The following is a 14,259-nucleotide window of genomic DNA, read 5'->3' as shown; positions in this document are numbered from 1 at the left end:
CATGTTTATTTACAAAAATGTGTTTATGTGAACTCGGAAATTTGCTGTGAAATCTACAGGTGAGTTTCAGGGAGTGTGGAATGATGAGTCAAGTGTCCCCAGTCAGGTTTAGGTCTCTCCTAAGAGTAAAGTGCATTATAAAGAGGCTTACAGCTGTGCTTGTGTAATGGCTTTGCGCTTTGTTAATCCTTGTGCTCTCCTGTGTCATTTCACCGTCACACAAACCTCACTGCTTCCCTCCGTCTTCTTTGCTCTCCCTGGTGAGAATCCGAAGAACCGCTTGGTTGAAGTCCTCTGACTGGTCAGCGAACACGTAGTGACCTGCTCCTCTGATCACCTGATGGGTACAAACACGCAGAAACACAAAACTGAAACCGATGCTTTGACAGAAGGCCAAAAGCTCCAAAGTTCAATGGTCACGGTGACGTTACAACCGCATGAAAACGAACGTGGACGTGATTATAAGTTTTTATGAATGGGGATGACACGGTGAGCTCAGCCTGAGGTCAGAATGAGCAATGCCCTGAGAAATTACTGAAAAACTCCTCAAGCGCAAGATCTCACACTGCACAGGTTTCAGTTAGCATGCTAAGTGTTAAAGCTCATCAAGCTAAGTTAAAGTTTATTTCTACAACACGTTTAAAAGCAGAACTAAAGTGCTGAACAAACCGGATCAGTGCAAAAGGCCGTGATAAGTTTAAGTTTGAATAAACAGTAAAACATCCATCTATTATCCTAACCGCCTAGTCCGATTGAGGGTCGCAGGGAAACTGGAGTTTATCCCAGCAATCACTAGGCGAGAGGTAGGGTACACCCTAGACAGGCTGCCAGTCCATCACACACAGTAAAACATCTAATGAATACATGAAAAACATTTTAATAAAAAGTGCTGGCAACCAGTTTCACAGATCAATAAGAAGAATTACATTTTTGTTAAAGATTTAAAATCATTGAGGGTCTGAACTGCTCTGTTGAGAAGAAGCAGGTCGTTCCAGTTCAATTCAGTTATTTATATAGCGTCAAATCACGGTAATGCCATCTCAAGATGCTTTACAGATAGAAAAAAAACATAATGAAAGCCAAAAAAAAGCATAATGAAAGCCAGAGACCAAACACACCTCTGCCTGTTAGCCCAGAACCATGAACATCCAGACGTAGCTGAGACTCTTACAAAGAAGGAAAAATGCTGAACCAGATCATGTAACAGACTGGAAGCCATTGCAAAGCGACCAGCGTAGCTGTGATGTGACCATTCCCAGTCAGAAGGCGGGCTGCAGGCGACCAGGTGATCAGCACCAACATCCAAAGAATTACAACAACCTACGTTCAAAGACTTGAAATCACAGAAAACTCTCTCAAAAAAGTAGCGGCTCTTTTTTACACAATTTGAATCCTGTTGCTTAAACTATTGTTTATTAAAGTTTATGGAATTTACCAGCTAAAAAGTCATTTTATGTCTCATGCACACTCCTTCATCGTGGAAATCACACAGAAAAATGCATATTATGCAGCCTTCAAGGTAAAGCCAATCGATATGACAGTTGGAGAAGGAAATAGAGCTGGTGCCTGCTCGGTGGAGGTACGCGCAGTAGACCAGATATACTGTATAGTTTCTGCTGTTTTTAAAGTGAATTTACTCTTGGATATCTTGACTCAGCTTTGTTTAGAAATACAAATCAAATATACTGAGTTGCTGAAATATACTCGATTTATTTTGGGTTTATCCACTTGGGCAGAAGGAAGAAAAACAGGCCACATCAAGTAGAGGTCAATCACAAGATATATTTGTTAATCATCTGCAAGACAATGTAACTATATTATATCCTGTTATATCACTCCGTTATGGGCATCACCATAGCAACGCGTAAATCTACTGATTCAGATCAGCTGGCTTTTAACAGGTGGATGAGTGAAATCCGCAGTAACTTGACAGCGGTTGTTTAGCATAAAAAGTACATGGAGGCCAACATATAAGAGTTCCTATACTTCAGCATATCTTGCAAGTTTTGTAAAAAAGAAATAAACATTTTTATAAAATGTTTACTGTGTGGGACCATGGTATAAGCGGCTTAAACAACTCAGATCTGTGCATCAGATGGTTATTTTACTTTAAGGATGAACACCTTTTCTAGACTCCGCATAGCTCCTTGTCGTTAAATCCTTATATATATATATATATATATATATATATATATATATATATATATATATATATATATATGTATAAATATGGCGAGAGAGAGAGAGATGTGGAGAACAGGGCCCAAAATATAATACTGAAGTTTTCCCACTAAGTTCACACACTTAGTTCACTCCACACTAAGTTAGGACACAGAAGAGGAACACTGATCCAAACTGACTCATGTATGTAAAACTGGAGCAAGACAACACAAACTCTGCTTGTTTCAAAAGGTTTCTAGAAGAAAGCTTTTTATCTATAAAGGTAACAAGTCAGCACAGCTAAGGTTTGCAAACATGCATCATTTTTAATTTGATTCCATCTTATAAGTACACACATACTATAAAAAGTTAATGCGTTTTTAGAGAGGCCAAGTCTGCAGTTTTACACTGGAAACTGTTACATAATAGAAGTTTTGGACACTGACCTGACGCTAACAACAAACCTACCGTGATTTCTACATCTGGTCTGGTTTTCTTGACGGCATATCCAGAGTTGCTGTCGATGTTTGATCGAGATCCATAAATAAAAGAGATGGGAATGTCGGCTTGAACCTGGTCGATCCTCTCCAGCATGGGTCTCTTAGCCCAGCCATAGGGAATTGTCATGTTCTTGAAGGCCGTCTCGCCACTGATACAGAGAGGAAAATGATGTAAAAGCTGGTTTGGTGTTTTTAGAAAGAAAATATCGATACATGTGGGCTTAGAAAAAGCTCCTTACCTCGGAGTCTGGGCGTTCAGATGGTAGATGTAGTCGGACACGGTGTTATCGTCGAAGACAGAGGAGTATTTCTGCTTGAAATCAGACCTGATGGTCTGGACCAGCGTTGGACCTGACAGAGGAGGGAAGTACGAAAGTAAGGAAAGTTGTTTTCAATAAACAGGTATTCGCTTTCAATACTGTGATGGACTGGCAGCCTGTCCAGGGTGTACCCTGCCTCTCGCCCAGTGATTGCTGGGATAGACTCCAGCTTCCCCAATGAACTTTAATTGGGACAGGTGGCTAGGAAAATGAATTGATGGATGGATGGATGGGTGGGTGGATGGATGGATGGATGGATGGATGGATGGGTGGGTGGGTGGGTGGATGGATGGATGAGTGGATGGATGGATGGATGGATGGATGGATGGATGGATGGGTGGGTGGGTGGATGGATGGATGAGTGGATGGATGGATGGATGGATGGATGGATGGATGGGTGGGTGGGTGGGTGGATGGATGGATGGATGGATGGATGGGTGGGTGGGTGGGTGGATGGATGGATGGATGGATGGGTGGGTGGGTGGGTGGATGGATGGATGGGTGGGTGGGTGGATGGATGGATGGATGGGTGGGTGGGTGGGTGGGTGGGTGGGTGGATGGATGGATGGATGGATGGGTGGGTGGGTGGGTGGGTGGGTGGATGGATGGGTGGGTGGGTGGATGGATGGATGGATGGGTGGGTGGGTGGGTGGATGGATGGATGGGTGGGTGGGTGGGTGGATGGATGGATGGATGGATATCTTTCAGTAATTTCCAGATAAATGTAAGGTGTGGCAAACTAATCAATCAGTTATGTCCAGAAAGAGGCAGGGAAAATATAACAACATCCATTTAAGGTTTGAAAGTAACTTTTGCAAAAGATTTAATTATGTTATGAGATAGAGGATACAAAGTGATATGAAGTGTTTTTAAAGGTGTAACAACAGAAACATACACACTAATCAAACTATATAATTCCTGTAAAATCATCTCCTTTAGCTCAATATTTAAAATCCTTTTACTGAAAATGCTCCACTGAGAAGAGCATAACTGTGTCAAAGTGCAAGTATGAGTGTGTGAATGTGTGTGTGCTGACCTAGAGGTCCTGCTAGCCTCAGACCGGCCAGAGGATTGAAGGGGCTCATGATGGCACCGATGGCTCTGATCCACATTGGGATGGAGTAATGGTTGGGGTTCTCTGGGCGTGCTGGGAAACCCCACGGCTCAACTAGTAGCAGATGTTTGACCCTGTGGACACACACACACACACGCATACACACTTTGATCTAAAAATATATAAACATTCATTTAATTCAGACAAAAATATGTTTAAACCGTTTTGTTTCTGTCACTTTGTTCATACAGAGGGTGCAACTGACTATCACACACTCTCCCCACTTTGTTAAACATATTCTATTATTTTACTCAATCCAGCTCAGTAAGAGGTGAACTTTTTTCCAAATTTGAAAGGTTATACGTCTTCAATTTTGAGACATTCATGAAGTTTGAATTAAAGCTGAGTTTAAATAATTTGTTGGTTTTGGAGTTAAAAACGTAACAGAGGTTTAGGACTGATTATTTAGAAGTTTGTACTCTGCTGGCACAACTTTATGCTTTTATCAGTGAGGACAGGCTATTTTTTTTATTGAATATGCAGGAAATTATGCTTCATCTACAACTATAAAAGTCAGGCAATATGAAGAGTGTACATAAAAGAAAAGGCAGTAACTCTTCATTTAATTTGTTAATCCAGTTTTTCATTTCAGGCCTGCAAAATATTTCCAAAAACTTGGGCCAGGACTATATAAGGTTAATTATGAGGTAAAAACAGCTACTAGAGGTTCAGATTAGATACAAAAGCAGTTGCTACAAGGCTCTGAGAAACAATGATGGCCAGAGGATCTTACCCCTTTAAAACACAACTTTAAACAACTGGGCAGAAAGGTCCATTTAAAAAAAATTATTTGGCCCTTTAACAAAGTCATAATGTTTTCAGACAATTTATTTTTTTGGTATTTTCAACATTTATTACCAGTGATAGGTCAAAATGATTGGAGTGTTATCTCCTGGGGGCAGCAGACCTGTATCATATGGTGTACAACATGGTTTTAAATGAAGTTTTTACCATAAAGTAATGCTAAATGTCTCAGAAACTGTATGTATCGAATATAACACTTTTGGCTTTATACGGTTAAGTCTGTCAGTCGTAACTGTAAATCATTGTTCTTCAAATGAAAATCATCTAGGATTAAGCAGTTTCTCGCTCCATAATGCTGAAAATCGTGAAACAATTCAAATGATTTGGAGGTATTTTAATGCAAAAATGAGCGAGCCTAAACCGAACGTCTTTTACGTCAGTTTTACATACAACACCAAATCAGGAGGTGAAATAACAACCTGAGTGAGACAATTACTGGTCAGCATGGACAAAATAAGGCCTTTGTTAACCTTGTCCAGAGGCTGCATCTTCTTCTCAGGGCTCGTATGTATCTGGGACAGACCATCACAGTGGCCTAAAAGCCAAACTCTGTGATGGTTTGGGGTTGTTTCAGTGATTACGCCCCTGGGATGGCTGCATTCATTCGGAAAAGTTCATTGAGATTTTAGAGAAATATACGTTGCCTTTATAACTACATCTATTAAAGGGACATCTGTGCATTTTTCTACAATACAACACGAAACATTCTGCAGACATTACACAGATGCGACGAGGGGTGATCATGATTTCACCTCAGCAATGAATGATGACAACCTTGAAATGCTAAACACTTTAGGAAGAGTTTGCAAAAAGAATGGGAATAAATAACACTTAAAGCTATTTAATACTAAGTGTCCTTGATGCCGAAATATCCAAAAGTAATAAAAGCTTTACTGTTCAGGCTTTTCTTAAATGTGTTGCAGGCCTGAAATATATATATATATATATATGTATATATATATATATATATATATATATATATATATATATATATATATATATATATATATATATATATATATATATATATATATATATATATATATAATAAACAAGTACCTGTTTGGGTACTTGAGAGTGTAAGCAGCAGACAGATATCCCCCAAGATTGTGTCCCAGTAACACCATATCCTCCAGTCCAACTTTCTCCCTCCACTCCTCTAGAGCTTCCACAAACTGCTCTTCAGCTTGCTCGGGGTCTGTGCTGAACTGTGGTCTGCTGCTCCTGCCGAATCCCAGCAGATCCAGAGCGTAAACCGGTCTGCAGCTGGAGAGAGCGTCCAGGTTCTGGGCCCAAAGGGCAACCCCACCTCCAAAGCCATGAAGCAGAACAAGAGGAGTCCCGGGTTGGGATGGGGGGCAAGGGTGCAGCTGCGTGGAAAAAGCTAGTGTCCACAAGTAGTTGTCGTTGGATATCCTGACGTGCTGCCTGGAGTAAGGCCGCTTCACAGCTGCAACATAAAGATCAGGATTATGAGACTAGAACAGAAAAAAATGAGGAAAAAAGCGGAAAATGTAACTCATCCCAGGCTGTTAAACAGTTTGGGGTTTGTTTTTACTATAAATGACTTAATAGTTTTTTTTTTCACTTACTCTTGAGCATCTTTTCCTCTGCATCTTTAAGCTGAGAAGGAGAAGTGGGGCACCAGGTGGGTAACCAGCTTGATATCCAGGAGCTGCAGTTCAGACAGTAAAAACACCAAGCAGGATGACAGGTCACAAAGTAAGCGCAAACAAAACTACACATTGAACTTTGCCCATGTGTTCTTTGTTATCAGAGCTGCTGGTATCTTCGCTCAAGAAAATTTGACAACATCATGCAAACAGTAAAGTAAACCATATACAGCCAATACACTCACATGTACTTCGATACATGTATCCTCACTAAAATATTCACGTTGACTTGCTTAAACATTTATGTAATCACAAATTCTGTATTTGTAACATAAATACAGATTTATTTACAGACCCAGTAAATAAATCAAGTTGTTTTGTTAGAATAAAGCAAAAGGGACCAGTTTAATAAACAGACATTACAAGATTCACAAGAAAATATTCTCTTTTTTCTTATTAACTTTATTTATTTAAATAAAACCTCATTTTATATATTTGCCAGTATAAGAGGTTATAATTTTGGATATGATTTTTAAGATTAATTAGCAGTACGAACGCGCGCGTTTGTCAACACTCGTCTTGAAGCAGCATGTAAGAAATTACACCACCTCTCTCTGCCAAGCTTTAAGCAACAGGAAAAGTTTCTTGTTCAACCACACTAAGGCTTTAAGGTACACAAAATGAACAAAAGACACAAACCTCTGCTCCTTGTGAGGTTGTATGTCCTCTGCCATCCTCCTCATTGTGCCAAGATGGTTTGAAGAGTTGTGAGTTTGTCTGAAAGTTCAATCAGAGCCAGTGGCCGGAGCCGAGTGTGAGGCGTTCAAGTACACTCTGTAAATAAAAAGCAGAAATCCCGATTTGTACTTTCAGTTTTGACGCAGTATGGGACTAAACGTGACAATGTCCTTTAGCAAATGAAAAAAACAAACAAACGAACAAACTAAAAATCACAAACAAACAAAACAAAGGTCGTTGTATGTATATGTCAAAACATCGCACCTAGTCTACCTAGCATTAGCATGGCACAGTATGGGACTAAACAATGATTTTAAAAAAACAAAACAAAAAACAAACAAACAAACAAAAAAAAACAACAACAATCAAACAAAACACACACACTCAAAAAACTTCTTCTGGGCTTTTCCCACTTTATTACATTTAAGTCTAAAGTCGAAGGGGCAGGTGTGTGTTTCTGTCGTTAATACATCTTTGTCCAACAGTACTTGAAGGTTACGGTACTTTGTAACATACACGACATAATTGTGTAATTTTGATAGTTTATACAGGCTTATAACAAAATAATAAGTTTTTACCAGGATACCTCCATAGATACCGCTGGTTATAGAACAGCAAAGGCTTCGTACAGCAGAAACAACCATTTAAAATATTCTGCATTTAAGAAGGTATAGTAATTCATTACACGACAGTTTTGTCGACTTAGCATTAGCAATTAACGGCATGACCATAGACTGTGTATAAAATATACGGTCTATGTGCATGACCATTTAGCTAAACATTTGTTGCCCTCCAGGAATATATTTTTTTAAATAGCCTTTCTGTACTGAATATATACTGGCATATGTTGTGTGTTATGTGAGTTTTTACTAAACTAGGTTGTATGCCATATTAAAATGATTAGATAAGCATTTTACACAAACAAGGACTGGACGTAATTTCCATAGATATTGCATGCATAATTGGAATTAATGTAAAATTACATAAACTAAAATGCATTTCCCTTAAGGTTAGTTTAATTTCTGTTTAAAATAAATAAATAACTCCTCATCCTTGTGTCATAACAAACCAAAGAGGATACAGTCTATACATTACCTGGAAGAAAGTAAAGACTAATAACAGCTCATTTAAACCTTTGCTTATCTTTGCTTCCTGCTTTAATTTAAGATAAGACAGAGATTAAATGGAAAAGTTAATTTATTTCATTATCTTTCAGCACTTCAGTGAACAGTATGATCGCGTTGCCACAGGAAATGCACCTTTGCTATCTTGCTTTTTCCTTATTTAACTTCTACTCTTGCTGTGAATCTCATTAAATCTTAAAAGGGGTTTTTATCTTATAGATTTATGTACGTGTTATCCTTGAAAAACTCGGGAGTATCCTTCAAGAAATTATCCTGCAGTCAGGGTGTGCTGACTTGACATTTAGGAGTAATTTGGGCCTTTTGAAAACCTCAGGACCTGGAAGAAACCCAATCAGTTCAGCAGGATTTTATGCAGTTTGGGTTAGTGTACTAAACATACGTTATATATGTTGTACACCATGATTATTCACAATGCAGGCTGTAGAACTGAATAATGCTTATCGTGTTTGTATAATGCAGTGCTCTGCAGGAAAGCCTTGGATCCTTTCTGTTGATGCTGCTTTACAGACACCACAACCCCCATGACGACGCACTCCTACTGCGGGATAATGTGACACGCTACAGAATATGGGGCTGCTTAGGAAAGGCGCTGAACCACTACCCAAATCTGCAAGTATGTCTCACTTTATCATTGATGGCTTGTCATAATCTGGTTGTTAGTTCATGTTGAATTTTTTTTTTTCTGGTGTTATGTCCTGATTTTGTTCTTGGCTTTTTAGTTCAGGTTGTCTTTATGTTCAGGTTCAATACTCTTTTGTGTTTCTTCCTGTTGCCATTTCGCTTTTTTCCCAGTGTCGCCGATAGCGACACTTTTCCCTTGTTTAATAATGAAATCCCTCTGTATATATAGTTATTGGTTTCTTCTGCTCCTTGCCAGATGCTCATAATTTTCTTTAAGCCTCAGCATCATTTAATCGAACGAGTGAATAAAGCACAAAACAAGAAACATTATTATTTTGTGTTTTGAGTGACACAGAATCCTGATAAAAATAAACAGTGGCATATCCGAGTGGGAGTATGTACAAGTCTCGGACTTATCTAGACCTGCCTCCCTGTGCCTTGTCCAAACAACATAAGGAAAACAATAAATACAAAGCAGCCTACATTCATAATAATCCCATAAAGAGTCCAAGTTTTAACACTGCTTTTGTTAACATCATATAAAAATCAAGCAGACAACATGTCCCCGGCATCAAAAGACACGCTTTTAAGTCAAGACAAAAATAAAATTGTAAACTGAGAAGCATATTAATAAATATTGTGCTTTTATACATTTGTGCAAAGCTTGAAAGACTGACAGTTCTTCATTTCCCCTGAGTAACTGCATCATCAGGGCACTCCCCTCACGCTAACGGTACGTTACGGTCCTTACAGACAGCTTATTGAACATTTGACTTTCTCTAGATGTATGATGTGTCTGCTATTATTCCTCCTCTATCTTTGGAAGTGTTCTCGTGTTCTTATATCAGAGGTTTATTGATAACTGAACTTTTCTGAATGTGGCATATATTTCTACACGGGTCTGAATGCTATCTGTGACTTGGCTTTTGGATCCTTCCTCTTCGCTGCCACATGACACGGGGTCTGGACGACATCATTACAGGGAAGCATGAGCAACTGGGGGGCAGAAAGCATTGCTTATGCTGGTGATTAAATACAGATGACAAGGCAACTAACAGCTAACAATGCAAACAGATGTAAGCTAGCTGTGACTCAGGTTTTGTGCGGTACATGTGCTAAAGATGTCAAATCTGTAAAATGTTACAGGTTGTAAAAAGAAAAAAAAAATCACACTTTTTTCTGACCAAACATATAATTTCATGAACGATATTATTGAACAGTTAGAACAATAATACACAACCAATGTGAACAACCTGGTAAAATAATTAACAGCTTGCATTTTCCACAAGTCTAAAAAAATAAACAAGTTTTAATTAATATTGCATTACTCAGCTGAAACGAAATCAACAAATGATGAAAATGTAAATTTATATAACAATTTCCAATTACAATCTCATGCCTTCCGAATGTGTGTTCACACAATACTGATTCTATACCTCAATTATAGCTTTTCTTCTTCTACATACACAGTATGAGACTTTTGTAAATGTTATTGCAGATTAGGCTTTATAATGCATAAATGGGATTTATTTGACTTGTTTCAGTCCACCAACATGTGCCAGCTTCTTGTATAACAACATTTCCCCCTCATTTTGTTTATAAATGACTTGTCATTTTCCTTCTTGGAAATAAGGAATGATTTTGAGGAAAACTGTATCAGCTGTGTTCCACTAGGTGGCGTAGTTGTGCTCTGACGGTGGACACACTCTTGCTACTTTGTGCTTCATCCCTCAAACACAATTTTCCTCTCATACCACTTCTAGTGTCTCTCAGACCATAGGTTGACTGAGTGGTTCCTAAGTGCTTCATTTCCTTTTGCTCTCACCGATGCACACCCTCATTTACACTGTGTGTTACTGTCCGTTCACTCTGCTGAGTACTCAAAATTTCATAAGCCAGTAGACAGCAGGGCTTTAGCCAAGCCTACGGATGAGCAGAGGTGGTATTAGGCTGTAGTCGTCTAGAGACCAATAACTGAGTAAAGCTTTTAGTGAGAAGGCAACATAAAGCCGCAGCGTGGAGTCAGCCTGCTCATTGTGTCTCAGAGCTAAATGCTAGTCATGCTAGCTAGAGGTTATACATATCATCCGGGGATCAAAACCAGTAACCCGTGGTCTGGTAGAAAATTGACTTAAACAAAGAGTCTGTTCAGTCTCATCAGTCCTGAGACAATCAGGAGGAAATTTCACCAAACAGGCAAAGCCATTACAATCTGGTCTAAATTATCTGATTGTCTGTGTAATCTGGTTGATTGTGCCTGGAGTGTGTACGAAAGTGTCAGCTGGGTTAGCATGCGTCCTGTGGAGTGTGGTAGAATAACAAATGACAGATTATCATGGCACAGATTTACACTACCCTCCCCAGAAATATGCACATGTGCGTTAAGTTTCAAATCAAACGGGGATTTCTTTATTTTCTCCTCCTCATTTCTCTGAATTAAAGCAGGTAGAAAGAAAGAAAACAAACTATTTGCATATCATTTGATTACAGGAAGTCAAATCGATGTTTGTTTAAATCAAAAGTTTCAAACAGATGCTAAGTGTACCGTGTGCTGTGCAGTAAACGTATGTAAGGATGCGTCACTAAAACACTGAAGCAAAACCATTCAGACGTCAGTAAAAAAGCTGAAATTAATTGACGGAGGGGGAGACTTTGTCACTTCTTGAACAATATTCTAAGAAGACCCTGGTTTGTAACTCTATGCTACATCTTCACGATGCTGATGAACTGAATTCTTCCATAGCAGAAATGAAAATGAGTATTTTTTAACCAGGGATTTCAGGTTATATTGGTGTGATCGGAACTGGTTTTATAGTTTTAACATGAGTACAGAGTAAATGTTGATAGACAGCTGAGATGATGCTGAGTAATACCAATGATGTATGCTCAAAGACGCAAAAATGACTTCACCACCTGCCAAATGTATATTTTACTGGAAACGTTCATGTTTAGGAATGATTTCGTTGCTGATAGTGATCAGTCGCATCTGCTTTGATAATCCTTGTTAGCATGATGTTAACCTGTCAGATAGAGGGAAAAACAGACAAAGGTAGAAATTTCACATTTATACTCTGTTTTATCGCATTTTCCACAGGCATAGTAACGGCCGTAACATTTTTGACACTGAAAATGCGTTCTCTGACGTCCCCAGATACAAAGAACATAAGTATGTTAATTATTATTGTTGAGCAAATCTTCATTTTTTTTAAAGTATGTCTGTGTTTATTTCCATCATTTTTTAAAAGTTGGATTTAAATACTCACAACACAATACACTTTATTTCCCTGTTATGGTCACAGATTACATATTTTCTTGTTTTGCAGTTTGGGTCATGGATCACATTTACCCTTGTTATGAATATGATCACGGTTGTCTCAGAGGGAGCATCATCCAGTCATGTTAAAAGTTAAAAAGACTTACAACTTTGCTTGAAAATATCACTTCATAAATCTGGTAATGCTTTACTTGCAAGTTTTCTAGTTTAACCCAGTGAGTGCAATCCTTTGAAAAGCATTGTGTTTTATATTCTGCCAGTAAGTTATCACTATAAGAGTAGGCGTGATATGTTAATCACACCACGGGAGGGAGTTGATGTTCTCTGCTGTAAGGTTGAAAAATATGTGCATGTATTGGTATTTGCATCAGCAAATGGACAATTTCAGTAAAAACAAATCAATAAAAAAAACCCAATACATACATATAATTATGGTGGTTCAAGCCTCAGCTGGGGAGGGGTTCAAACAGTGGTCTTTCTGTGTGTAGTGTTCATGTTGTTGTGTGTGTGTGGGTTCTCTCTGGGTACTCTGGCTTCCTCCTACCATCCAAAGACACACATGTACTAGGTTAATTGGCAAATTTAAATTCTTCCCAGGATTGAGTGAGAGTGGGAGTGATTTTTTTTAGTCTCCCTGGGTTGGAGCTGCCGTGGGCTTATGACCTGTCCAGGTTGTCCTGTGACCTGTCCTGCCTCCCTCCTGCTAATTGCTTTGATAGCTCCGCCTTCCTTCTGACCCTGAAGGTCGCTAGACTTACGCTAGACTTAGCGTATAGCAATATGGGAAGTGCATTTACAGTTGTGCTCATATATATTCATAACCTTTCATTAATGAAAAGGCTAAATTTACAACAGTCACTCGAATAACTGGAGACTTAAAAAAGGAACAAGAACTAAAAATTTGCAAAAATATAATTTAGTGATATAAGAAACTGTTTTTTCATTTAATTGAGTTGAACAAAGAAAAAAAACAAACAAACAAATTGGTCCTGGACAAATTAGAGCACTTTTCTGTTGAACAGTGGGACAAAATACCTGTCAACAGGTGCAGAAGTCTGACTGCAAGGAACAGAAAACACCCGACTGTAGTGGAAACATTAAAGGATTGTTCAACAAAATATTAGTTTATGAGTGATGTAATATGTAATAAATGATCTTCTTTAATGAAATTGTATGAATAAATATGAGCACAACTGTGTGTGTGTATATATATATATATATATATATATATATATATATATATATATATATATATATATATATATATATATATATATATATATATATATATATATATATACATATATATATTACTCAGTGGTTAGGAAAAATGAACAAATATGTAGATACCAAATAAATAAATAAATAGATAGATAAATGAATTAATAAAACTAGTTACACAAAGATAGAAGGAAAACGGTTGTGGCTTTACACAGATAAAAGCAGGAGTACACATTTTGAGGCTTACTTCACTCCTCAACATGATTAATTAACAACTCAGTCATGTCTTATATACAATCATCAGCCACTTTATTACACTTGTTCTGTTGGTTGGTCACACAAATAACTAATCGACTACAGATAGTAATGAGGGCAACTTGCAAACTCCAAAGGGAGCATTAGGATGAGGAAAAAGAGGATTTAAGTGACTTGAACATGGCATAGTTGTTGGTGCCAGACAGATAGGCCTGATTATTTCTGAAACTGCTGTAAAAGGGATAATTTCTTGGCACACTTTGAGCCCTTTAGTACCAACTGAGTCATGTTGCTGATTATCTCTATCCCTTTATGACAACAGTGGACCCAAGCTTTAATTTCTACAATATCAGACAGTATTAACCACCTGTGTTGCAGAAGTTCTGGTATCGTTTTCCATCTAAAATATTTTCATCTCGAGTGGAGGGAGACAAAACCACCCACGCTCTGATTGGACAGTTTCATATGTGACTGAACTGTCAGCGTCCAACCAG

General features: G+C 38.2%; 1 protein-coding gene across 1 annotated transcript; it reads right to left on the bottom strand.

The window, feature by feature from the left end:
• Nucleotides 1-226: 226 nt before the first annotated feature.
• LOC306769996 (1-acylglycerol-3-phosphate O-acyltransferase ABHD5-like) lies at nucleotides 227-7,254 on the bottom strand (the record flags this gene model as incomplete). Its single annotated transcript, XM_079258764.1, has 7 exons — nucleotides 227-337; nucleotides 2,629-2,809; nucleotides 2,900-3,011; nucleotides 4,017-4,168; nucleotides 5,958-6,348; nucleotides 6,491-6,573; nucleotides 7,211-7,254. The coding sequence occupies 7 exons, from the start codon at nucleotides 7,252-7,254 to the stop codon at nucleotides 227-229; spliced, it is 1,074 nt and encodes a 357-aa protein (XP_079114890.1).
• Between the last annotated feature and the right edge of the window lie 7,005 nt (nucleotides 7,255-14,259).

Source organism: Telmatherina bonti (genome assembly GCF_933228915.1).
Source record: "Telmatherina bonti genome assembly, chromosome: 19".
NCBI classification, from domain to species: Eukaryota; Metazoa; Chordata; class Actinopteri; order Atheriniformes; family Telmatherinidae; genus Telmatherina; species Telmatherina bonti.
Note: the sequence above shows the minus strand (reverse complement) of the source record. Positions and strands in the feature narration are given on the sequence as shown.